Source organism: Bidens hawaiensis, unplaced genomic scaffold, assembly GCF_021521415.1.
Source record: "Bidens hawaiensis isolate Kalapana, Puna unplaced genomic scaffold, B.hawaiensis_p1.1 tig00014722_1, whole genome shotgun sequence".
NCBI classification, from domain to species: Eukaryota; Viridiplantae; Streptophyta; class Magnoliopsida; order Asterales; family Asteraceae; genus Bidens; species Bidens hawaiensis.
Genome location: NW_027492292.1, coordinates 121,109 through 148,240, shown reverse-complemented (window position 1 = coordinate 148,240; position 27,132 = coordinate 121,109). Strand labels below are relative to the sequence as shown.

General features: G+C 37.1%; 2 protein-coding genes and 1 pseudogene across 4 annotated transcripts; 1 reads left to right on the top strand and 2 right to left on the bottom strand.

The window, feature by feature from the left end:
• The first annotated feature begins 4,009 nt into the window (after window positions 1-4,009).
• LOC143547468 (delta(24)-sterol reductase-like) lies at window positions 4,010-6,114 on the top strand (annotated as a pseudogene). The gene is made up of 3 exons (XR_013137775.1): window positions 4,010-5,258; window positions 5,333-5,926; window positions 6,063-6,114. The product of XR_013137775.1 is annotated as a delta(24)-sterol reductase-like (transcript).
• LOC143547469 (transcription initiation factor TFIID subunit 15-like) lies at window positions 5,646-11,420 on the bottom strand. 2 transcript variants are annotated; one of them, XM_077038885.1, is made up of 9 exons: window positions 11,229-11,420; window positions 7,979-8,140; window positions 7,512-7,873; window positions 7,198-7,395; window positions 7,035-7,118; window positions 6,867-6,948; window positions 6,632-6,758; window positions 6,349-6,538; window positions 5,646-5,725 (listed from the first exon to the last, which is right to left on the bottom strand). In XM_077038885.1, the coding sequence occupies exons 2-9, from the start codon at window positions 8,096-8,098 to the stop codon at window positions 5,704-5,706; spliced, it is 1,185 nt and encodes a 394-aa protein (XP_076895000.1). In that variant the 5' UTR covers window positions 8,099-8,140; window positions 11,229-11,420; the 3' UTR covers window positions 5,646-5,703. The 2 variants fall into 2 exon arrangements, with proteins under 2 accessions (XP_076895000.1, XP_076895001.1); XM_077038886.1 differs by lacking the exon at window positions 11,229-11,420 and having other exon boundaries at window positions 7,962-8,139.
• A 1,573-nt stretch (window positions 11,421-12,993) lies between these two features.
• LOC143547467 (small ribosomal subunit protein uS3z-like) lies at window positions 12,994-15,161 on the bottom strand. The gene is made up of 6 exons (XM_077038884.1): window positions 15,082-15,161; window positions 14,849-14,996; window positions 13,716-13,887; window positions 13,581-13,635; window positions 13,363-13,494; window positions 12,994-13,275 (listed from the first exon to the last, which is right to left on the bottom strand). Exons 1-6 carry the CDS (start codon window positions 15,109-15,111, stop codon window positions 13,078-13,080), a joined length of 735 nt encoding a protein of 244 aa, XP_076894999.1. The 5' UTR covers window positions 15,112-15,161; the 3' UTR covers window positions 12,994-13,077.
• Window positions 15,162-27,132: the final 11,971 nt, after the last annotated feature.

Below are 27,132 nucleotides of genomic sequence, written 5' to 3'. Positions count from 1 at the left end.
ACATATTTCAAAAGTTGTGGTTGCAGTCGGTAAGACCAAGGCTAGCTTCAATATTCGATAACCAAAGGAAAAGTGGCGTGCTTTCTGGTTTCCACCATTACACAAGCAAGGCCACACATTCCACCCAATTTTGTAAATTTTTCATCTTTCTTTAAAGTGTGATAAAAGGTCTACGATCACTCGAAATACACCCTCGTTCTTCACTACTAAAATCATTCGGATACATTTTCGAAAATGGCACTGTCTTAGACATGTCAAAGTTGGAAAACGAATCTCATATATTTAAACCAGACATATTTTCTAACAAACTAGTTGAGGCCTCACTGAATCTTCTTGAATTTGCATATTCAAAACCGTATTTTAAACTTCAACCTCAAAATGATATGTTGAGCATGTTTCTGTTTGATGCTTCTCGTTCAAACAAAAGAAAAAAAGTTTAATGATTTCTATTTGCTTTGGGCCGTAAACTTTGTTTGGGTTTTATTTGATTTGAACTTTGAAAAAACGATGATTTTGTTGAGCATGTTTCTGTTTAATGTTTCTCGTTAAACCCAAGAAAAAAACGTTTATGATTTTTATTTGTTTTGGGCTATAAACTTTGTTTGGACTTTATTTGATTTGAACCTTTTAATTTGGCTGGATTTTAAACAAATAGAGGTAACGTAATATTTTGTTCATGGATAGCGAAATACGAAACCGACCCAAAAGAAAAAATTTACACTACCAATGAAAAGTTGAGAGGTAGCGGTGGCTATACATCTGCCTCTGACTTAGGTGCAGTTTTGGTCTAATGACATGAGGGTAATCGTCAAGGCTTAAGATCTTAAGGGTTTCCTCAGTTATGGGTTTCCTCCTTAATGATGTTCCTAACTCGTATAGGCATTTGATGATTTGAATCCTTAAAACTGGTTCTGTTCAGTAGTTTATATAATAGCTTGATAAATTATCTTAAAGAATAAAAGTTTATTTATATATGTGTTTAATTAGTAGATCAAAAGGATGAAATAATTTCAACACTTAGTTGGATTTTAATTCTTTTTACATAATTTACTAATATATTTTATTATAAAAAAGAGATAATAACACAAATGCAAATTAATTTGTTTATTTAATTTTAAACGTACTGAAAAGTTATTATCATACCATATTTGATCAAACGGATTTAATTGTGTTGAAATTAAAATAAAACCATTATATCAATTTCAACAGTGGTCCAAATTGACAGCAATTATAAAACTACAAAGCACATTTAATTTATTTGGCTTCAAGCTTCTTACTTGAGTCGGTTTTAATATATCCACAGTTAATAAAACAAAAGTTTTAATTTCTCTTTTGAAACAAGCATCTATTATTGACTGTACACGAGCCATGATGTTGGTGGTACTGAATAAGCATGCCTGGCAGCCCACTATCCCACATATATGAACAATAAAGTTGGATTACCGAAATAACCTGTATAATGATAATGGGTGGGGTTCAGGCTAAGCATAGAAAATCTTATTTTCATACCTGGTTATACCTAGTTGTAGTTTGTAACTTTTTCTCACACCTGTCTGGTATTTGTTAAGTAATTGCTCGCCAAGTATCATGTATACGTATTAGTTTGTTAAAATATACTCACTGGATTTCCATGAACATTTTTTTTACCATTATAATTGATGATCCCTAACACAAGTGGTTAAGGCGAAACACAAAGACTTCATTTAAAAAAAACGGTTTTAGGTTCAAGTCCTACCTACTAAAAATAGGGGTTTCTATGTTGGGCTAGTGGATTTACTCATCTATGATGAGTTTATTTCTTATGGTGGAATGAAGATGATCGGATGGGTTAGTAGGCCGTCAGGATCCAAATAATCGTTTAAGGAAATAAAAACTATTATGAATTGGAATATGAGACGTTAAATATATATAAATGTTATCATAAATTAATAATTTAACTATAATTTTTTGTATAGTTTTATGTATATATTTATAGTTTATAAAATACAAAAATATAATATCAATAAGTAGATATCCAGTTAAAAAATATAAAATTTACATCTAACGAACCTATTAAAATGAAGCATTAATATCCAATTATTAAGAGGAAATATAATTAGAAAGAGCAAATAACATAAGAAACCAACATATTTTTTGTTTTTGCCTTTAAAAGTATCTCAACAATTTTTTCATATAAAAAACTAGCATACTTTATGTTTTTGAACATAAAAGTCCCATAACAATATTTTGCACATAAAAAACCATATGCATATACTTTCTTATTTTAATCATAAAAGTCAATTAGCATGTTAAATTATATTATAATAATATATTACTAAAAAAATTATATTACTAAATTACATTTTTAATAATATCAAACTAAGTTATATTACAAGATTAGCAGCGAACCCCAACCCTATTTCTTCCCACTTCGTCTCTCTGTTCGTTGTTGGCATGCCTCCGACACCAATTCAGGCCACCAACTTTCTCGACGCTCATATTATGGTGGTAGAGATGAATAGTTGAATATGTGTGATTTTGGTCAAAACTTTGAGAATAACATATTATGAAGCTATCACCAATTATGATTTGGGAAGCAAACATATTATGGTGATATGGTTTAGTAATATATTTTTGATAAATAGATATATTTAATAATATAGGTTTGTCATATATTATTTAAAGTGTATAATTTAACATGTTAATGGACCCCTATATTAAAATAAGAAAGTATATGGTCTGTTATGCGCAAAATATTGTTAATGAACTTTTACATGCAAAAATATAAAGCATGTAGGTTTTTATGTGAAAAAAATTGTTGATGGGCTTTTATGAGCAAAAACTAAAAGTATATTGGTTTTTTATGATATTTGCCCAATTAAAATAAAAATTTTCAGATATATGATTAGGGTAAACGTCTATGTGATTTTGGGTAATCGAGCCAAGTATCACCTATCACCTAATCCCATACCCGATTACCCGTATCACACCTACGAAAATTTTTAAAACTAATTCCATTCCGGACCCAATACCCGTCAAGCTTGTTTCTTTCTTTCTTTTTTTTTTCCATCTCTGTAAAGAACCATGCTGACATGAGCCATGATTACAAGGACCATACTTAGTATATACATATTCATATTCTATACCTATATATATGTGTGTGTTCTTCATGAAATGCACCACCAAACTCATTGCCCTTAAACGAGAAGGTACGTCAGCAAGTTCCTTTTAATCTAACTTCTCATTGTTAACAAGCTTATATAATCAATATATTGAATCAGGATTTGTACACACATTATGTATGCATATATATTTACTAATTTACACTGTGTGTGTTGATTAATACTCAAATTCCGTCGCTATTAGTGATCATAATTCGTCTAAAGAATTCTTTTGCCTTGTTTTTTCGCTAAAATGGACACTTAGGCATTGTGGATGCTCTAAGTGAAGTCATTTTGGTTGGTGTGCGGGTCATGATAGGTGCATGCATTCTTTGTTTTCATAACGATAATAATCATAAAGAAAGTGTATATAAACATACGATTTCAATACACTCTGGTAGCGAAAATTAGCAACATGGTTGTTTTTTTCATCAAACTTGTTTTATTTTTAATTTTTTCATTTTAAAATCATGAAAAATCCTGTGGGGCCACCATCCAAACTAACACTAAGTGATACATGTCAAAAATATATATTGATTTTTATTCATCTCCCAAAGTGTTGGCTAAGCCTTTGGCGACCTCCAAAAAGCGTATTCTTAGCCAACGCTTTCCTACTTGTCTCGGTTAAAACGATGGGCTAAACTCTTAGTCGTCTCAGCCGATGATGCCTATGTGGCCGCGTCTGATTGGATGAGGTCCGGCTATTTTTTATGAGTTTCGCAGGCAAAAAGGCTAATATGATATATAACTATGCTTTGCTAGGCTAAATTGGTGACTATTTTGGAAAAAAAATGTCGGTTGAATATTTTGTAATTTTCCGATTCAACTTGTTGGTTTGTAGATTATTATAACTTAGGTTATCTACAAGAATGTCTGTTCCTGTCGCTCCACTGATTAGACCAAAGAGAACGAAGGTGTGGGTCGATTATCTGGTCCAGTTCTGATGGATTTTGATCATCTTTCTCGTACTTCCACTGTCTCTCACGCTATACTTCCTCGACTATCACCAGGAAGTTAAATCACACCGAAAGTCATACAAGCGACGCCAAACAGAACACGAAGAAAACATCATAAAAGTGATCAAAAGATTAAAGAAAAGAAACCCATCAAAAGACGGTCTCATATGCACCGCCCGAAGCCCGTGCGCTACAATTGGCATGCGCAATGCCGACTACAAACGGGCTCATCGTTATGAAGTAGACCTTTCGCCCTTTTGCAACATTCTTGAAATAGACCAAGAAAGAATGATTGTAAAATGTGAGCCATTAGTGAACATGGGTCAAATCACTAGACTCATTGTCCCAATGAACCTTTCACTCCCTATAGTACCAGAGCTTGATGATCTAACCATTGGTGGGGCTCATCAATGGTAGCGGGCTCGAAGGAAGCTCGCATATTTATGGTCTTTTCGCGGACACTGTAGTGGCTTATGAGATTGTTCTGGCAGACGGACGAGTTGTACGCGCTACTAAAGATAACGAGTATTCTGATCTTTTCTATGCTATCCCATGGTCCCAAGGGACTTTGGGTTTGCTTACATATGCTGAAATTAAACTCGTACCGATTAAAGAATATATTAAGTTAACGTATAAACCCGTGAAGGGTAACACGTTAAACGATCTCACAAACGGATATATTGACTCGTTCGCACACGAATTCGGAGATGATAACAAAAAGGTTGTGGATTTTGTGGAGACATTAATCTACAATCCTCATGAGGCGGTTTGCATGACTGGCAACTTTGCTTCTAGAGATGAAGCGGAGAGTAACCGAACGAAGATTAATCGCATCGGGTGGTGGTTTAAGCCGTGGTTTTATCAGCATGCTCAAACGGCTTTAGAGAAAGGTGAATTTGTGGAGTATATACCGACACGCGAGTATTATCATCGGCATACTCGAAGTTACTTCTGGGAAGTGAAGCTTTTGCTTCCTTTTGCGGATCAATGGTGGTTTCGGTTTGTTCTTGGTTGGTTGATGCCGCCAAAAATATCTTTACTTAAGGCCACACAAGTCGAAGCAATACGAAACTATTATCATGACATGCATGTTCTTCAGGACTTGCTTGTTCCTCTTTACAAGGTTTCAGATGCTTTAGAATGGGCACATCATGAAATGGAGGTACATTAATTTGAATACTTAACTGATATATTAAATATTTTGTTAAAAACTTAAAATAAATGTTTGTAAAACAGGTATATCCCATTTGGCTTTGTCCACATAGACTATACAAACACCCATACAAGACAATGGTGCATCCTGAGGCAGGGTTCGAGCGAGAACACAGACGCGGTGACACTGCACGCGCGCAAATGTACACTGATATCGGACTCTACTATGCACCAGGAGCGGTGTTGAGGGGTGCTGTGAGTCGGATGGAGCATTGGTTGATCGAGAACCATGGGTTCGAGACACAGTATGCTGTTAGTGAACTTAGTGAGAAGGACTTCTGGAGGATGTTTGATGGTGAGCTTTATGAGAAGTGTAGAAGGAAGTATGGAGGTGTTGGGAACTTTATGAGTGTTTACTACAAAAGCAAGAAAGGTAGGAAGACTGAGAAGGAGGTTCAAGAAGCCGAAAACGTGCAGCTCGAAAGCTTAAATGATCAGCCAACAGATTAGCAGTATAGTATTCATATTTGCAGCTTGGAAATTGGTTTAGTGTTACACTCATGTTAAATTGTGGTGTGTTAAGATGTGTTTTTCTTAATAATGAAAGTACTTGGATACAAGTCTATGTTTGATAAATAAGTTCATAGAACTGAAGTTGTCTCTGTAAGTCTATATTCTGTAAGCTACATAGTTATAAAGATTATTTGTTTTCTACTTAGCATATATTGCTTTGAATAACTTATGCAACTAGTGATTCTGTATTGAATGTATCCCTTAGTTATTTTATTAACTATTTATGTTGCAACTTCATCAGTTTTAAAAAATATAATATAATTGTATGATCATACCAATAAAAGTTTATCTTGATAAAAACATTTTTCAACACAATTATACTTGGTTTACAAAAATAAATAATAATAATAATAATATCAAAATGATTCAAATCATAAATCTTTGCAAAACAAACCAAGAGATTGTCCAAGAAAGAGTGCCAAAATACAAGTACTTCACAATGCAAACGCAAAACCCAAATGATACCGAATGCTTAAAAACCTTCCAAAACACAAGTTTTATAAACTAATAATAATCAATGATGATACCTGTGACGGTCCCGATCCCTCTCCCGACCATATTCTCGGTCTCTTTCATAACTATAATCCCGATCCCGCTCTCTTTCCCGACCCCTATCCCTCTCACGACTTCTGCTCCTCCGTCTGTGCTTGCTTCCTTCTCTTTCTTCCCTTTCCCTTCTGTCTCTGCTTCTTTCTCTTCTATCTTTATCACTCATCCCTGCTAAAATAAAAACAATTATTACTATCTTTACTTTTATCACTTGCTAATGACCAACTTTAGAAAAACAATTCATAGAAGTAAAAAGAGCACCTATCTCCTCAACCTCCCAGCCTGCCCGCCCAGTTCCGGGCAACACCTGACCGACTTCAGTTTGTTGTGCTTTGACACGAAACTTCTTCTTCAAGTTTCCAAATTCATCATACATCTCACCATCATCCTGAAATTTTCATGGTAAACACATACACACACAAAAATGATAAACTTATGTAATATGAAAAACAATAATAATAACAATCTTTTTTTAAAGGAATAATAATAATCTTACTTCTTCAGCTTCCCGCCTTCGTCTCTTTGTTTCCTCTAATTCTTCTTCATCAAGTTCTTTATACCCGCCAGCACGCCCTCCTCTAATTACACAAGTCACATAAGTAATATATTCAACATGTGAATGTAAAAGAAATATGCTATTGAAATGATTTGAATAACACAATACCTCACACCCCCTTCAGTAACACCAGGTTTATTCGTGTTGCAGATGTTGCATTTTAACCGTTTTGCCCAGTTGATGTTAGCACACCTGGATAAATAGTTTTAAGTGTTTGTTTAATTGTAAAATACTTGAAAAACAATGTTAAACTAACAACTTATGAACTTACATTGGACAAGACCAATCATTAGGACCGAAAAGACCAGTAGGCCCACCGACTCCAACTCGACCGCCACCTGAGTCGGAACCACCACCACGACCCCTACCCCGACCACCACCGCCCGCACCACCACCGCCTGCACCAGCAGGCCTTGCACTTCCACAACGGTTGCATACACCACGAAATGCAAAGTTTACATTTGTACAACTGTCACAAAGCATGTACATAATAATTAACAACATAACTGTTTGCATGATAATGATATATTATAAACAGATTTTAATTATGAAGTATGAGCTGCTCACCAATGTCATATCACAGACCTTGTATTCGGACATGCCCAGTCACCATCTTGCTGCCATGCTTTTGGTGGAATGTTTCCGGAAGCATCACCACGTCCTCTACCTCGGGCCACGCTTCCATTAACATCAGGACCACTCTCATCAGGTCCCATGTCATTGACTAAACTTGAGTCAACAAACGGTGCTACCAAACTATTTGAACTTTTTGACTCAGCCATGAGAACCTCAATAATATTTCCATGAAACTCCTTATTATGAAACCATTCTACAGCAGCTAACGCAGCATACGGATCCTCATATGTCACTGTAGCGTCTCCCTTAGGTTCGTCTGTTACTTTGTCCCGATACAACCATATTTTTGGTCGGCCTGTTCTTTTATCTTTCTGTGTTGTAGAAACAAAAGGAGTAAAATATCAAGAAGCAATATATATAAAGTAAAGTAGTAAACAAATATGCAAGTAAAAAAAATACCTTTTTAGAACCCATACCTTTAGCAAGCCAATTGTGCCAAAGAATTCAGCTAACATATCTTCATCTGTTCCAGGTGGCAAGTTACAAACATACACGGATCCGTTTGAAGGAGCTCCTTTTGCTGAATAGTTTGCCATCGTACTCAAGAAAATCCAAAGCTATACAACCAACATCAAACACTACAAAAGATTAGAAAAGAAAAAAAGATTAACAATTTACTAACGGGCGTTAATGTGACCAACCTTAGGGGTCTGATTTGTAACAAGATAAAATGATAACCAACTAAAACTTAATCATAGTTAGAATATGTACGTGTTCTTCCAAAATTTAGCTTTTAGAATATAACGCAACATAAAGTGAATTAACTATTTCAATATATAAGCATGTATATCCACAAATGGAATGCTGATAAACTGTAATATATATCAAACAATCATCTGATGCAGTTTCAGAAGCGATCAATGGCTCGAGAGACTCATGATAATCAAAGACGATAAAACGAACCAATGGTTCAAGAACAAAGTTCTTATAATTAAAATTCAATCAAAAACTAATGAACTAAACAACCATAACCCTATTATACTAAACAAAGAAAAGAGATAAGTATGGAAACAATATAAACACAAAATATAATATTAAAAGATAATAAAAATAATAATTTAACTTAAGAGATGCTCCTGCATCATACACCCCGTCTTTGAATAAAACTCGTCCTCGAGTTTTACCTTCAAACCAAAGCCACCCGGATCAAATGGAACATCAACTCGATCTTGTTTTATTATTATCGTCACGACCCACCCAAACCGCTCAACTTTACAAGTCGTCTCACCCGGATCTAAATTCGTACCACCCGGGTCTATTGGGTTGTCGGGTCTCTCCACCTCCTTCTCCCCGTCTTTGAAAAAGACTCGTCCTCGAGTCTTGAAAATGTCGAAAAGATCGCCTCCTTTTTTTCCATTTTGATCCATATACGTAAGGTTAAATAACAACCGAGTTTCTACATGCTTCGCATCTTTATTTTGTGGCACCATTTCATTTGAAAAACCACCATCCATGGAATAAATTAAAGGACTTAAAAGACTTTGCTGTAGAGTAGTTTTTCCCACAAGGTCTTCACATAATTTCCCATGCATGAGCCTTAAATTCTCAATTAATGTACCCTTCATATCAATATGGAAATCCTTATCATTAAAACTAGACATACTTTCCTTCATTTGAATATTTTTTCCATTTTGAAAGTCCATAATTATAGGTTGATTAGGCCTATTATTATTAAGTTGAAATCCCGACAATTGAGGGTCAATAAACAAACCCAGATCTTTTTGGGAAAAATATGGACTGTCAATGAAGGTAGCCGGAATACCAGTCCCCAGTCCCCACCGTGGGGATTACCCCGAACGGAGTTTGAGACCCAATAGCAGTTGCTGCACCATCTAGAACCACTGATGGAACACTACCATCAGCCACCATACGAGTTGACGTACCACCGTTAATGGCCGTTTCTCTCCTTAAAACTGCATATATCACTTCGTCTTCTTGAACAGTGATTCCGCTAATAACCTTTTGGACAAACGAATATTCTTCTTCATTGAAATCACTTCCGCCTTCATCAAACTTAGGCCCATCTTGCGACTCGCCTTCGGTATATGTCGGCTCATAGAACCAGAGTGGGTGACGGCCAAACGGATGCTGCTCTCCGTCGCCACCTTCGTCCCAGACGACGGTGCTTGACTCGGTTTCTGTCTTGCACATCTCCTGTTGTAACTCGAGATCGTGGACTCGTTTTCGGAGCCGTTCGATCTCTTCAAGATCGCGGACTCGTTGTTGGACTCGTTTGATCTTCTTAAGATCCCGTGGGTCGGAATAGACTCCACCGCTGCCTCGGTCGGCGACTCTGCGAGTAGGACGTCGATCTTCTCCACAAGCACATGAATAGAAAACACTCGTGTCGTTGCCTCTGTCGGTGAATCTACGCGCAAACAAGTATTCGCGTTCATGTCGAGCCATTTGAGAACCAAAAGCTCTGATACCAACTGATGCAGTTTCAGAAGCGATCAATGGCTCGAGAGACTCATGATAATCAAAGACGATAAAACGAACCAATGGTTCAAGAACAAAGTTCTTATAATTAAAATTCAATCAAAAACTAATGAACTAAACAACCATAACCCTATTATACTAAACAAAGAAAAGAGATAAGTATGGAAACAAGATAAACACAAAATATAATATTAAAAGATAATAAAAATAATAATTTAACTTAAGAGATGCTCCTGCATCATCATCACTCTTTACATCTACTGATATAATAGTCTATATTATCCCTGCTAGAATATTTTACTGTTTCTAGGTTTCATACTTACTGATACAGACGATTAAAACACAAAAATAAGATGAAATCAAGATTCTTTAGTCTTAACAAGCTCAAGTCGATAAATTGAAATGGGAAATCAAAGCAATACGAAAAAAAACATAAAATTCTCCTTTTGCTTAGAACGAGAGTTTCTTCAGTTTGAACTCAGAATGCGATCTTCCTGATTCCCAATTTTGTACTGCAGCTTTCACTTAATGATATTATTTTACATATATATTATTTTTATCAAAAGTACCAATTTTAGCTCTGTTTTAGTTAGCCAGTAGCATCATGTTATCAACGTGTTTTCATATTATTATTGGTAGCCTAGCATCATATAACACGCATTTCTAGTTGCTAAAAATCAAGTCTCATTTCAGTAGTCTGCTCGATGTTGTTAAACATCAATATCAATGTTATCATCTCGTACCGGTGAAATGATCTGCTTCGATCCAATAAATACTTCGGCAGGCATTCAATCTAAAGATAAATTTAACCAGCTTGGTTAAATTTATCTTTGATCGAAGTATTTATTGAACCGAAGCAGATTATTTCACCGGTACGAAATGATAACATTGACGTTTAACAAACATCGAGCAGACTCCTGAAAAATAAACTGATTTTTAACAATTAAACAAACATGTTACACAACGCTAGGCTACCGATAATAATAATAATAATAATAATAATAATAATACCAGCTAACTAAAACAAAGCTAAAATTGGTCATTTTGAAATTGATAAAACATATGTAAAATAATATTATTATTAAGTAAAAGCTGCAGTCCAAAAGCTAGCATCGATTCCAAGCCCTAATTCTGTTCCGCATTAATAATAATAATAATAGATCGAATTAAATTGAAAACAGAAACATGAGAACGAGAGATGACCGGAATATATTATTATATACTTACCGGAGACAAACGGTAATGCGAGATCGGAGACACGGTGTCGATGAGTCGGCCGTCGTCGTTTGATGGTTGAGCAAAACTGAGCATCATCCAGAATGGATATTATTTGTGGGCTTATAGTTTTGGGCCTTGTTCTGATAATAGGCTTTCTAAGGCGTGGCCCGTGGGCGTGCAAACCGGGTCGGGTTAGAGGGTTCGTATTTGGGTCAACAAAAGTGAAAACCGGTTTTGATTGAAACTCGTTTGGGTTCAACCTAGAGGTGTACAAAACCGGTTTTAAAACCAAACCGAACCGGTTTGGTCAGCGATTAGTCAAAATCGATTTGACTTAAACCGGTTTAGAAGCAAGATAGGCCGGCCTGGTCATGTTGGTTCGGTCCGGTTTATAAACTGGTTTGGTTTTAAAACCGGTTTGGTAGATCTTAAGGGGACCCAGTCCTGAAACTGACGGTTTGGGTCAGTTTGGGAACCTGTTTGGGTGAAATCGGTTTTTTTGTACACCTCTAGTTCAACCTGGTTGAAGAAATTCAAAAGGATTGGGATTTGACTTGTTGGAAACCGGATTTTGACGGGTTCGGATCAGACATGACAGTTTGAACAGGTTTCAAAATGACTAGAGATTTTGAGTCTTTGGCTCATTTGGATCAGGCTGGTTTGAAATGGAATAGATTGAAATATCGATGGTCTGTTTATAAATATTATTAATACATAGATTTGTGGCTCAATTGTTATATGTAATATGTTAGTTATTGATCAACTATTTTTTAAAATGATTTTTAATATTTTATTTAACTTAATATATAATGTGATTTAGCAATTGAAATTAGCTGAAACATTGTAGGTTCAGTTGTAGCCCATGACCTAATAGACTAATGTGCATATATCTTGAATGTTTCACATTTCAGATTAAGGTTGAATATTAAAAGGGCAACTTCATAGAATAGTAACTAACTTTTAAAAGTGTTTTAATTAGGTCACTCAACTTTAAAAATGTTTCAATTAAGTCACTCAACTTTCGTGTTTGATTAAATTAAAAGTTTTAACATGTTTTTTTAGCCAATTTCTTTTTTGTTTCACATAGGAAATCTTTTATCTTTTTTTTTAATGTTGACGTTGAGTGGCGACGTGAATTTTATTTTTTATTTTTAAATTTTAATATAATTAACGTTTTTTTAAAATTTTTAAATTTAACCACATGTATTGTAAATTCCGACACCCACATCTTATCATCCATTTCTTTCTTGACACACACAAAAATCGGTGAGACTTGATTTAAAGATTTAGTGACCTAATTTGAGAAAAATATGTATTAATGACCTAATTGGAATACTTTTGAAAGTTAGTTACTATTCTATAAGATTTTCCCAATATTAAAATAATAAAACACCAGATCAAACTGAATCAACCATAAATTAATTTACATGAATGGCCTTCGTTGTATATTAGTTTTTATTATTTTTTTTTTCAGAACAAACATTATAAATTTCGTTTTTATGTATGTATATAACAAGCACAATCTTGTTGTAGATGTCAATTTCTTTTTAACTAATGAATCCTTTATAAGTTGCACGTCATGTAAATAGTTTGAATTGAACGTCGAAACACTTAATATACTAAAACATGTACTTGTTCCATTTTTAGATGCTTAGTTGGCCAAACAAAAATCGATTAATCTATCACCACATTCTATCTCATATTGCGAATACTCAAAAATAATACCGATCATAAACATAAATTTTTAGAACTCAACATCAGTTCAAAAGAAAACTTGTTCATCAAAATTCAACAGATGAAGAAAATTGATCTCCCATAACTTTAGAAGTCCAATAAAACAGAGATTTCCAACCGCACCTTAAACAGATATCGGCATAGGCAAAGGCTCGTCAGCAACAAGTGGTGGTCTATATTCCTCAACTTCTTTAGGTGGAAGTGCAACAACGTCATCCTTTGGCATGTGAATAACAACATTGTCTGGCAATGGGGTCTTGGGACCGAGTTTGCCCGTTGGGTCCCAGTCGAGCATGATCTTAACCTTGATACCAAGAACGCCCTGTAAACAGTTCACATAAGTTTAGTTATGCAATTGTATAAAAAATGAAAATAAAAAACTAAAATATGAAAACAAACAATTTTTTACCTGTCGGAGAAGCACATGTCTCACAGCAGAGTCAATGTACTCTTTGACCGGTTGACCAGATGACACCATGTAACCATCCTTGAACTTCATTGCCTTGGCACGTTGAGCTCTAAGCTTTCCACTAACAATCACCTGAGATAAATAGGCGTTGCTCAAGAAACTAAGTAACAAACTTTTGTATAAAAGAACAGAGAGAGAACGATCACATAGTTACATACCTCGCACCCTTTTGCTCCGTTTTCCATAACAAATCTCAGAACACCATAGCAAGCCCTATAACAGTTAAATGGAGATTAACATGTTATCATCATGTTAACAGATTAGAATTTGAAAAGAAAGGGGCATTTAGTAACCTCCTAACAGCAAGCCCTCCAAGAAGCTTGTAACGCAAAGACTCAGCCTGTGCAATGGCACAGAGACCCCTGTTGTTTACTCTCTCAGCATAAAGCTCAACACTGTTTTCAGGGAACTTAAATCGCTTCTGAACAAGCGATGTTAATTCTCTTATCCTCCTCCCCTTCTCACCTGAAAAATACAGTCAAAACGATCAATATGAAAATAACCATTGTCTTAAAATGTCTGATGACAATTGTATAAGTTAAAACAGCCAATAAGAACTACCATACAACAAACAGAAAAACTGGTAACTATCATGTAAGTTAATGGTGCAAGTTTAACAACAATGGCTATCCTTTAACACAAGTCATCTACTTAGTCTAAGACACAACACCAACAGACCCTTGACATCTTAATATAATGTTCTTACTTCGGTATAGTAGTAAACATCACAAAAAAATAAATTAATAAATGTTAACTACCGGCTGTTTTTCTAGATTACAAGATCTAAGAAACTAAGTGCGTCAATACAAATCGTAAAACAAAAGCATTTTGTCATCATAATAGTGCATTTCTTGTCCACCAAAAAAAGACAACTTTTCATTTGTAAACCTTTATAATATAACCTAACTCTTTTAGTCATCCAGTCGCAACACAAGTCTCAAGTACACCACCTAATTGTTAAAACTTAAACTGACCCTTACCATCTTAATTAGCATCCTTACTTTGGCATGGTGTTAAACATCATCAAAATAATATAACTTTTAATTATCAATCATTTTTCTCGATTATAGAACCACGAAAAAAGTTGTCAACACCAATCATAGAACAAAAACATTATGTCTTCAAAATAGTGCATTTCTTGTCCACCAACAAAAAAAACAATTATTCATTTGTAATATGACTTAACCTCTTTAGTAATATAAATGTCACAATACACTCCACTACCTAATTGTTAAAACTTAAAACTGATCACAAATAATCAGTTGATAAAAAAATATATCACAGACCTCAAATTAATATTATGTGCACAAATAAAAGTTATAAAACAATATCAGAAATGATATCACAAATCCATATACCTAATATTAATGATTCACTAATTCTAATAAAATTAAATTAAAATCACTACAATTAATTGAAAGTATACCTAGAACGTTTTGAGTACGCGTAGCTCTGATAATAATCTCAGTCCGCATAGGCGTAACCCTAACTTCCACGCCAGAGTAACCGTCTTCCGCAAGCTCTCTGGTAAGCACCTCGTTCAGCTCGGCGAAGAACACGCCGTCAGCTACAAACTGTACGGAATAGTAACAAATTATAGTGAGATCTGTGAAAATTTGGACATGATATGAACTGGTAAGAGTGGTATTCGGTACGAACCTTTCGTTTCTTGCTCAATTGAGTTGCCATTGTCACCGGTGTTGTGTGCACTGACCGCAGCTGCTGCTTGAGGTGTGGAATTGGAGGCAACGTAGGTGGTTTGGGAATTAGGGTTATGGATGCATTTAATGGGGCGAGTTTGGAGCTTGGAGTGATTTGGGCTGTCTAGGCCCATTTCTTATTTGGAGCCCGAATTTATTCATTACATTACATTACATTACATTACATGAACATCTACAAATAAATTTTGTGTCTATGTTGTAATTTCAACTTACAAGTTACAATTGTGTACTTGGTAGTTGTGCATACAGTTTATTAAGCCAAGTGTAGTGAGACGATAAAAGGGCAAAATCGCCCTTAACATTCCCTCTTGGCGATTTTTTTGGTGTGGGGGGGCGATATCTATTTGTCGCCAGGTTGAGTGTAAAACCCCGGTTAAAGCGGAAACGCCCGGGTGTGACGTACAGATTGTTCAAACACACGTGACACTATTATTTGAGAATAACATCATTAATTTATTTAAAATCTCAAGTACACAAGATTAAGCAATGAAATACATTCAAATAAAGGAGAAACAACTATAATAACTTGTTGATTATTATTGATAGCTTAGGACTAGCGTCTTCGTCACTTCAACCTCTAATAATAGTACCTGTAACATGTATATAAAATAAATAGTCAACTACAAGTAGTTGGTGAGAATCACACAGTTTTAATATACATACGTAAAAACTATGCAATTCTATGAACATGTGTAACAACGCAAGTAAGGTCATTTCCAGTTGGTAACAACAAACGTACTCTGGAAATCGCACAACACACACAGGGTCCTTTCTAGTTGGGGACAACCAACGTACTCGAATAATAGCACAACGCACGTAAGGTCCTTTCCATATGGTAACAACCAACGTACTTGGATAATAGCACAACACACATAAGCAAATAAACACACAATGTAAATGAATAAGTAAGTAAGCATTTGAATACGATATACATGTTACCCCCAAAAATGTAAAACCGTTAAAAGGGGGTGTGAGAAACTCACATTTGATATGAAGCGTAAATAAAAGAAAAGCCGAAACGCGTCAAAGAAGTCAAAACGGTTGAACCTCACGAACTATAAATAAAATAATACGAATATTTAATGACTAATTAACGGATTTATTAGAACTAATTATTGTATAAATTTGTTGGGAATGCATATTATTTTATTATAATCTTTTACTAATTTTAGGGCATTGGATTATTTTAGTGATATTTTATGTTTTAACAAAATTTTAACGATTTAATATTTTTAATATTAAATGATTAATGACTTAACGTAAATATGAGAAACATGATATTTGTAAGGCACGAGTTAACGTTTACGAGTTAAAGTTAATTTCTAACGATATACGATTAAAGTTAAATAATTAAAGTTAACGAATTAACATTAACGAACGAATTAAAATTAGCGGGTTAACGAGTTTGGAAGTTGGTTTTTATATGGGAAATGGTGATATATAATTTATACAAATTTTATTTAGTTTAAAATAATTTTATTTGATTTATTATGATTTTTAAATAATTTTCTATATATTAATTAGATTTAAACAAATAAGATAAAGGTTTAAAAACATTAATCAAAGAAACGTGAGCTGAACCAGGTTCGAACTCGGGTCTCTCAACTCATACCCACATAATCTAACCACCAGACAAAATTAGCAGTTTGATATTAGGATAGAAACCATAATATAAATATAACAAGTTCATCTTCCATTTTGAAAACCTTAGAATTCAAATTCTCATATTTGTTCCATGTATTGTTAAACTATGTTAGGCGTTTTGATAAGCAATAACAAACGATGAAAAGCCCTATAACAATTACCCGAAAAAGATCCTTGACAATGGTGAACGGAAACTTGCCGGAAAAGCGATTATTGGACAGAGCTAATCACATTCAGAGGATGTTTTAGTGAAATTGGGTGTTATGAGTATGTTTAGAAGATGATGGAGGGTCTATTTATAGCTCTAATTGTGTCGTTGGTCGTTAATATCTTGTTATTACGTTTTAAGAAAAAATATCCGGCCGTTAGGGAAATCAATTGACATTATTTGATCGTTATTGCTCGTTATTAAGGTTGGTTAATAATTTACGTTGATGGAGAAAGATGCCAAAGCCATTACCAACCCCGATTTAGACATGTGTTTCTTCAATAACTATGTCATGCGTTGTTTATGAGTTGATTTAGACAAGTAACTTGCGAAACTGATTTAAGATTAGTTGTAAAAACAATTGTCAAAAGAAGTAATCGCTCTGGGTTCAAGATTTGGCAATTACTACGACCGAGTCTTGTTCAATGGGACTTCCTTAAGGGGTACAATGATATAATGCTTAATATACATAAATCCCTTGTATATTTTATATATTATTTTATTAGTTTATGTTCGGTTTTTATTAGAATTTGTATACTGCTAACATATTTGAATAATGTAGGTTCCGGGACTTGTTCATGGTTAAAAAGGGCGAAAAAAGAGCATCATAATTGAACCGGACCGCATCAGGAAACGAACCGGACCAGTCAGCCAAGCCTTGCCCGCAGCGCCGCGCGATCGGAAGGCAAAACACCGCCGCGCGGCGCTTCGGGGACCCCGTTTCTCGAATTTTCTTCGGTATTTATCAGTTTTGGGCCCAGGAAACCTATATAAACACCCCTAAACTTAATCCTGAGCATACCCTGCAGACCAGAGCCGTTTGGAGTTTCCTGGAGCTTAGGATTGCAATATTTTGTGGGTTTTAAGGCTAGGAATCAGCTGGCGAAGTGCTTATCATCCAAGAACGAAGACCACGGGTTTTATCGCCTTTAATCTTCCGTTCTTATTTATTTTCGCCATGATTTCCTTTATTATCGTTTTGTTTACTTTTATGATGTTAAGCTAAACTTTATAGACTGCCTACGCTTATGATGAACCTTTGTTGACGTTTGATTTTGACTTGGGATTTATTTATCGTTATGGTTTTTATGAACTAGTTAAAAGGTTTAATTATATTAAATTGATGCATATGTGTTCTCAGGGTTGTTTAATTAAGTTTTATTATTACATAGTTGCCTTGATTATTGTTTCTCATTATGATAGGTTTCTATTAGGTCATCTACTTTGTGTTTTTGACCATTTTATGATTGATTTCGCGATAACATCATAGGAATAATATTAGTTAATCAAATAAACCTAAGTGTGCTGCTAACCTAAATAGCTGTAAGGTGCTAGGTTATTGATAGGTCTTTGTTGATCAGGATTGCTAGATTTAGTTTTTCGTAAGGAGTCCGTCTATGTTTGATTGATTTACTTTGTCTATCGAGTCAATTGAATATATTAAACTGCCTTTAATTTCCGCGCTGTAAGGTAGGATTTCGTACAAAGGAACTAGTTTGTAATTAATTAGGTGACCGTAAGGAAACTTGATTTTTAATACTGGTGTGCGTTAAAACTTATTAGAAATCCATAGGTGTCTCTTGAGAAGGGTCAGGGGTCCTATTCGGGTTTTCTCTTAAGTGTCTATTTTACGATCCCAGTTCCATAACTAAATAGTCTCCCGGTTAATTGATAACTGAAACTTAGGGGATTCTATCCTAGGTGGTTGTTCATCATCATCTGAATTAAGTCCAAGTTATAAGTTTAGTCGTCTTTAGTTTCCTTAATTAGTTTAAAATTAGTTTACAGTAAAATCCCCTTAAACAAATAATAAATAAATGGTCGTGTCTATAGTTGAGTCTAATTTAGCTAGTTTACGTAATTAAAAGAGTCTCATGGGTTCGATATCCGGACTTACTTAGATGTACTAGAGTCGACCAGTTCACTTGCCGGTTAGTAGTTTTAGTTTAGTTAAGAGTCTAGAATTTATTACTTAATGTCTAGATTAGCGTGTTTTTATTAGACTACTTCAAGCACATCATACAACGACCCCTTCTTAAAACCCCTACCAATAATGAGATTCTCCTTAACTAACCTCCACTTTCCACCACTAAATTTAACGTCGAAACCATGATCATCCAACTGCGCAATGGAGATTAACTTCGTTTCAAGTCTTAGAACGATCCTGACGTTACACAAAGTCCAACTAGTGCCCAAAGTAGCAACTAGGTTAACATCTCCCATGCCAGTCGCATAAAGAATTTCACCGTTTCTTAGCCTAACTTTGCCAAAATCACCTTCTTTAACATTCTGCATGCCATCATTGCTATGGCTAGCATGGAATGACGCACCAGAATCCATGACCCAATGGTCTATATTGTTTACTTCACTGCAAATTAGAGCCTCATCCCCAGAAACATCATCAAAGCCGTGTTTTAACTCTTTATCAGCATTCTCGTTGCAATCCCAACAAAGTACACTCGGCCGAGCCCTAGACGAGCCCTTGCCCCGACCCTTGCCCTTCTCATTATTTCGGCTAACATCCCTTCCCCTGCCAACATGTAGCATCTCAGAAGACGACCCCCCCTTTAGCACTCCTCTGGCGAAGATCTTCATCCAATACCAAGTCCCGAATACCCTCAAATGTCATCTCGCTAGTCCCCACCAAACTGGTAACCACAGTCACCATCCTAGACCAGCTATTAGACAGTGAAGATAGCAATAGTAAAGCCTTGGTCTCGTCATCAAATTTCATTCCCACATATGAAAGTCCGAACATAATGGAAATAAGACTATTAATGTGCTCGGTCACTGAAGATCGCTCATTCATCTTCCTTGTGAACAACTCTCTCATCAAGAACACTTTGTTAGCTGCAGACGGCTTTTCATACATGTTCGACACATGCAAAATCATACTATTATCCGCGGTTTCAGACATGATGCTACATACAACGTTCCTCGTAAATGACAATGTAACACCTATAGCTTTCTTGTCCTTGGCATTCCACAGAGCTTCTTTATATTTATCCATTTTCTCAGGTTTTTCTTCCAGTACTATGTCAAAGTCCTTTTAACCCAGCAATGCATATGACTACATTTTCATGAACTAAAATCCAAACCATTAAACTTGTCAATTACAAATTTATCGTTTTCAGCCATAGCGACAAACATAAACAAATCAAAGTAACCCGGTTCCAAGTTGAAACACTACCTGTCAAAAAACTTTAACGGAATCTCCAACCCTAACTCGTAATCCAGTCGAACAAGAAACAAAATCAACCAACACTAGAACTCGGCGGCTTAACAAACATCGACGATTATACACCCAATTCCAAACAACCTAAATTCGGTTTCATAATGGTTTCAAAGAATTAAATTCAACAGTACTTCTGCAAACAAATACCCAACCACAACTCAAAGCCAACCCGAATGATAACCCGAATAAACCCTAACCAGAAAATAAGAATGAGTGAACATGTCTCTCCAGATTGCGGCTGAAAAACGGTTGTAAATGGTGCCTTGCAGTGGTGTAACATCTGCCCCGATCCGACCCGACCCAGGTACCCGTTTCTCTAATCCGATCTCTTTCTGTTATGATTTAATATTTATTTATACTTATATTTTAATAATAATAATATGTTCCTCCCCGCCCCTCTCTCTTCCTTTCCGCCGTCCCGTCCCTCTCCTTCTCCTTCTTTCCGCCTTCTTTTCCCTCTTGTTGCCGTCCCGCCTCTTTCTCTCTCTCTTGTCGCCGTTCCGCCCTTAAGCCTTGAACCTTCCCCCCCTTCTCTTTGTTTGTCCTTGTTTCTTCCCGCCTAAGGTTGTCTGCGCAGCTCCACGCGCCAGACTCCTTACAAGGAAGCCTGCGTGAAGATTGACTGTTCCTGCGTTACGCGCTAGGGACTGTAGTTCTTCCCGCGGCGCGCTAAGAACTATAGTTCTTCGCGCGGCGCGCTAAGAATTGTAGATCCTCCCGCGACGCGCTGTGAATTTGTAGTTCTTCCCGCGGCGCGCGCTAAGGTTTGTTCTGTCTGCCTTCGCCCTCGCGCGCTCAATCTTCTCGTGTGCGCAGTCTCTCGCGCGCGCAGCTTTCTCGCGCTGTCTTGTGTCCTTTCTTCTGTTTTAACTTGCTTGTTTGCTTTTGATATCTTATCTTTTGTGCTGTTGACCTAACCTGTCTTATGTCTGAAAAGTTACTTTCGGCGTAGCATGCGCACCAACCCCATTGGTTGGCAGGAAAAGTGACTGACATTATCTTTTGAGATCTGCTTTTCCCATGCTTGACCAGTACCTTTATCTGACACCTCCCATGCCTGTTTACTGTTACCTGTCAGCTTTTCCTTGTCCCCTGCAGCTGCCATATCTTTTGATATCTTTTGCTTTTGGAACCTTTTTGCTTTTGTTATCTTTTGCTTGATCCTGTTGAAGATCTTTTCCCCTTTTCTAGGGATTGTGTTCCCTAGGGTTTCCCTATAAATAATAATGTTAATTTCCTAACACTACACACACAAAGCACTTAAACTCTCCTGTTCTCTCTTGCTCCTTGCCGTTGTTCTTCCTCTGCCGCCTCCTTCTGCCTCCGTCTTCCTCCCTGTTCTGCCCTGCTTTTCCGGTAATATATATTATATATAATAATTTACTTATTAATTATGCTAACTTATAATCAAGACTTAAAACCAATCGTTAAAACAATAATCTTTAATTATAGGTTAACTTGTGCTTGTTTAAAGTTGGTTCTTGCTTTATCTTTCACTGCACCGTTTATCAAGTGAGTAATCTCGTACCTAATCCCTTTTTATTTTTAATGTTTTGGGATGTTCATGTGTTCATACAAACTTAGAGTCTTAAACTTGTTTATGAACTTTAGTCGCGCAGTATCCCATGTGTTGAGGATGTAGACTTGGCTGTTTATTTGTATGTGTGGATCATTAACCGTCTTGTCGGTCTATTCCGCAGTTCTCATGGTACCATTAGATGAACACGGGAGAACTATCGTTTATGATTTTCTCTTTTGTTTACACTTGCACAGTCTTTCTTGTTTGTGAGCTCAATCGTGAGCACTGGCAGTCTATGAGTATGAATCTTAGAGTTGGTCCCGATCGGATTACACCCTTGTTGAAAACCAGACATACACATGTTGCGCGCAGATTTATTGTTATCTATTATCTATTAAACTTGATTTCTCACAAACACGCAAGTGTTTGACGTTTTATTTTAACACATGTTCAGGTTTGCTGTAGCTGTTTTGGAGCTTGTGGACACGTAGGAAGTTCTCTTTATTTTGGACCTAGATTAAAATGTATCAAGACAAGTTATTGTTGTTCGAATATTTTGCCTTATAATATATTGATTTATGTTGATTTATGTTATCTTGTGTTTACGTTGCGCGTGCGCGAATGAATATATTTATTAAATATTGACACCCAAATAGTGTCACGAGTAATGAAACAATATGTGGCGCCCCGATGTATAATCCGCCTTTGGTCTGGGTGTTACAGATTGGTATCAGAGCTCGTTGACTTTAGGATAGGTGGTTAGACGTAACGGCCTAGAATACCTAAGAGTCCCTTCTCGCGCATGAGAGAAATCTCATGTTTGCGCGCTTATTGTTAATTACTCGTTGTTTATAAATATGCTTGCGTAGACGCAGCGTATGGTTTTATGTTTTATTTCGCGATATTTCGATTTTTGCTGAATTTCGATTTTTATTGATTTTTCTTACATATTCGTTTGTTGGGGTTGAAAATCCGAAAAGTCATGGTGATACATGAATAGTTGATTTTCAAATTCCATTTACGATTATGTTCTGAGGTTGGAGACTTGAAAAGTCATGGTGATACATGAATTGTCAACCTCCAATACTCATTTTCTTGTATATTTTATATTGAGGATTGAAAAGTCATGGTGATACATGAATCGTCAATCTCCAATACTCGTTTACTAGTCATTTTTAATTGAGAATTCGGAAAGTCATGGTGATACATGAATTGTCGATTCTCGATTCGAATTTGTTATCTGTATTAAGTTTGCATTCAAATTCATGTTTTACTTTAACTGTTGATGGTATTTAACCCCGCGAAACCAAGCTTTATAAGATTATACTTTGCGCTAAGATATTAACAAAACTAAAACTTTTATAGAATGCCTCCGCTATCTCGCCGTCATCAGAGGAGAGAAGCCTCGCGCAGACGTTCGCTGCAACATTCCCAAAAAATGGCCGCCGCAATAGCCCAAGCTTTGAGCCAAAACAATACCTCCGGTTACAACATTAAGTCCTTTAATGCGGGTAACCCTCCGAAATTCACAGGGCTTGAAGGAGCCACCGTGATGCTCCAATGGCTCGAGAAGATTGAAAACACTTTCCTCCATACCCAATGCCCTCCAGACCGACGAACCCTATATGCTTCCAGTGTCCTGGAATCTAGAGCGCTTACATGGTGGAATGGAGTAGCTCATGCGCGTGGCGCAGAAGCTGCTTCTAGCATGCTTTGGGAGGAATTTAAGGATCTCTTGACGCGAGAATTCTGCCCTCCCAACGAAGTTAAGCGCCTGGAGGAAGAATTTTGGAACTTGAAGCAATACAGTGGCGAAGCGCGCGAGTACGCGACGCGCTTCCATGAACTAAGCCTGCTTGTCCCTCACCTTGTTACCCCTTCACACCGAGTTAGCGTGTGGCGCGGAAGCTCGTTTTGTCCCTAATCTGAGTGGAATTCTCTGCTATCTCAATCGCATCTGGATTCCCTTTGATGAGAATCTTCGCGCTGATATCCTGAGTGAAGCGCATAAATCCCGGTATTCTATTCATCCCGGCGCCGATAAAATGTACAAGGATTTGCGCATTACTTATTGGTGGCCCGGTATGAAAAAGGATATTGCTGTGTTCGTAGCTAGATGCCTGACTTGTTCTAAGGTAAAAGCTGAACATCAACGCCCATCTGGTTTGCTCGAACAACCAGAAATTCCTACGTGGAAATGGGAAAGTATAGCGATGGACTTTATTACCAAGTTACCTTTGACAGCAAGCAAACATGATAGCATTTGGGTAATAGTGGATCGTTTGACTAAGTCTGCTCACTTTCTGCCCATTCGTGAAAACTACCGTGTTGAACAACTCGCGCAGCTTTATGTCAAGGAAATTGTCTGCCGTCATGGTACTCCTTTGAGCATCATATCCGATCGCGATGGCTGTTTTATATCTCGCTTTTAGAAATCTCTCCAATCTGCGCTAGGAACTCGCTTGGACATGAGTACTGCATATCATCCTCAGACTGACGGACAGTCTGAGCGAACTATTCAAACTCTTGAGGATATGCTCCGATCTTGTGTTCTTGATTTTGGAGGTAATTGGGATTCGCACCTGCCTTTGATCGAGTTCTCTTATAATAACAGCTATCATTCCAGTATTAGTATGGCCCCATTTGAAGCACTTTACGGTCGTAAGTGCCGCTCCCCGATTTGTTGGAGCAAAGTGGGTGAAGCTCAAATCACAGGACCCGAACTTGTTCAAGAGACAACCGATAAAATCGCCAAGATCCGTGATCATCTGCTGACTGCCAGAAGCCGATAGAAGAGTTACGCAGATCGCAGGCGAAAGCCTCTCGAATTTCAAGTTGGTGATCTTGTTCTCCTCAAAGTGTCGCCCTGGAAAGGTGTTGTCCGCTTTGGGAAGAAAGGTAAGCTTGCTCCTCGTTATGTTGGTCCATTCAAGATTCTCGCGCGTGTAGGAAAAGTTGCCTACAGACTTGACCTGCCGCCCGCGCTCAGCAATGTGCATCCAACGTTCCATGTATCCAATCTCAAGAAGTGTTTAGCCGACGAGAACCTTCACATAAAACTTGATGAAGTTCAAGTTGACGAATCCATGCATTTCGTTGAGAAGCCTGTTGAGATTATGGATCGCGAGGTTAAGCAAACCAAGCGCAGTCGCATCCCTATCGTGAAAGTTCGCTGGGAGTCCAAGCGCGGAGCCGAGTTTACATGGGAAAGGGAAGATCAAATGAAGATCAAGTACCCGCACCTGTTCTCTGCGCAACCTACTTCGAGATAAATTTCGGGACGAAATTTCTTAAAGTAGGGGAGACTGTAACATCTGCCCCGATCCGACCCGACCCAGGTACCCGTTTCTCTAATCCGATCTCTTTCTGTTATGATTTAATATTTATTTATACTTATATTTTAATAATAATAATATGTTCCTCCCCGCCCCTCTCTCTTCCTTTCCGCCGTCCCGTCCCTCTCCTTCTCCTTCTTTCCGCCTTCTTTTCCCTCTTGTTGCCGTCCCGCCTCTTTCTCTCTCTCTTGTCGCCGTTCCGCCCTTAAGCCTTGAACCTTCCCCCCCTTCTCTTTGTTTGTCCTTGTTTCTTCCCGCCTAAGGTTGTCTGCGCAGCTCCACGCGCCAGACTCCTTACAAGGAAGCCTGCGTGAAGATTGACTGTTCCTGCGTTACGCGCTAGGGACTGTAGTTCTTCCCGCGGCGCGCTAAGAACTATAGTTCTTCGCGCGGCGCGCTAAGAATTGTAGATCCTCCCGCGACGCGCTGTGAATTTGTAGTTCTTCCCGCGGCGCGCGCTAAGGTTTGTTCTGTCTGCCTTCGCCCTCGCGCGCTCAATCTTCTCGTGTGCGCAGTCTCTCGCGCGCGCAGCTTTCTCGCGCTGTCTTGTGTCCTTTCTTCTGTTTTAACTTGCTTGTTTGCTTTTGATATCTTATCTTTTGTGCTGTTGACCTAACCTGTCTTATGTCTGAAAAGTTACTTTCGGCGTAGCATGCGCACCAACCCCATTGGTTGGCAGGAAAAGTGACTGACATTATCTTTTGAGATCTGCTTTTCCCATGCTTGACCAGTACCTTTATCTGACACCTCCCATGCCTGTTTACTGTTACCTGTCAGCTTTTCCTTGTCCCCTGCAGCTGCCATATCTTTTGATATCTTTTGCTTTTGGAACCTTTTTGCTTTTGTTATCTTTTGCTTGATCCTGTTGAAGATCTTTTCCCCTTTTCTAGGGATTGTGTTCCCTAGGGTTTCCCTATAAATAATAATGTTAATTTCCTAACACTACACACACAAAGCACTTAAACTCTCCTGTTCTCTCTTGCTCCTTGCCGTTGTTCTTCCTCTGCCGCCTCCTTCTGCCTCCGTCTTCCTCCCTGTTCTGCCCTGCTTTTCCGGTAATATATATTATATATAATAATTTACTTATTAATTATGCTAACTTATAATCAAGACTTAAAACCAATCGTTAAAACAATAATCTTTAATTATAGGTTAACTTGTGCTTGTTTAAAGTTGGTTCTTGCTTTATCTTTCACTGCACCGTTTATCAAGTGAGTAATCTCGTACCTAATCCATTTTTATTTTTAATGTTTTGGGATGTTCATGTGTTCATACAAACTTAGAGTCTTAAACTTGTTTATGAACTTTAGTCGCGCAGTATCCCATGTGTTGAGGATGTAGACTTGGCTGTTTATTTGTATGTGTGGATCATTAACCGTCTTGTCGGTCTATTCCGCAGTTCTCATGGTACCATTAGATGAACACGGGAGAACTATCGTTTATGATTTTCTCTTTTGTTTACACTTGCACAGTCTTTCTTGTTTGTGAGCTCAATCGTGAGCACTGGCAGTCTATGAGTATGAATCTTAGAGTTGGTCCCGATCGGATTACACCCTTGTTGAAAACCAGACATACACATGTTGCGCGCAGATTTATTGTTATCTATTATCTATTAAACTTGATTTCTCACCAACACGCAAGTGTTTGACGTTTTATTTTAACACATGTTCAGGTTTGCTGTAGCTGTTTTGGAGCTTGTGGACACGTAGGAAGTTCTCTTTATTTTGGACCTAGATTAAAATGTATCAAGACAAGTTATTGTTGTTCGAATATTTTGCCTTATAATATATTGATTTATGTTGATTTATGTTATCTTGTGTTTACGTTGCGCGTGCGCGAATGAATATATTTATTAAATATTGACACCCAAATAGTGTCACGAGTAATGAAACAATATGTGGTGCCCCGATGTATAATCCGCCTTTGGTCGGGGTGTTACAAGTGGTGCTCTAAACGGTTACGTTGCGGTGATTGGTATTCCTTTTTTTTCCTTCACGAATCACAACAAAGGAAAAAAGGAAATGTGTATGGAAGTATTGGCGGCGCTT

Coding starts and splice junctions, on each gene's coding strand:
- LOC143547469 (XM_077038885.1), bottom strand. CDS start 8,098: ATGGCAAACTATTCAGCAAAAGGAGCTCCTTCAAACGGATCCGTGTAT. Junction 7,874..7,978: donor GCACAATTGGCTTGCTAAAG/GTATGGGTTCTA, acceptor TCTACAACACAG/AAAGATAAAAGAACAGGCCG. Junction 7,119..7,197: donor AATGATTGGTCTTGTCCAAT/GTAAGTTCATAA, acceptor CTATTTATCCAG/GTGTGCTAACATCAACTGGG.
- LOC143547467 (XM_077038884.1), bottom strand. CDS start 15,111: ATGGCAACTCAATTGAGCAAGAAACGAAAG. Junction 13,888..14,848: donor GCGTACTCAAAACGTTCTAG/GTATACTTTCAA, acceptor TGTATTTTTCAG/GTGAGAAGGGGAGGAGGATA. Junction 13,636..13,715: donor GGAGGGCTTGCTGTTAGGAG/GTTACTAAATGC, acceptor TAACTGTTATAG/GGCTTGCTATGGTGTTCTGA.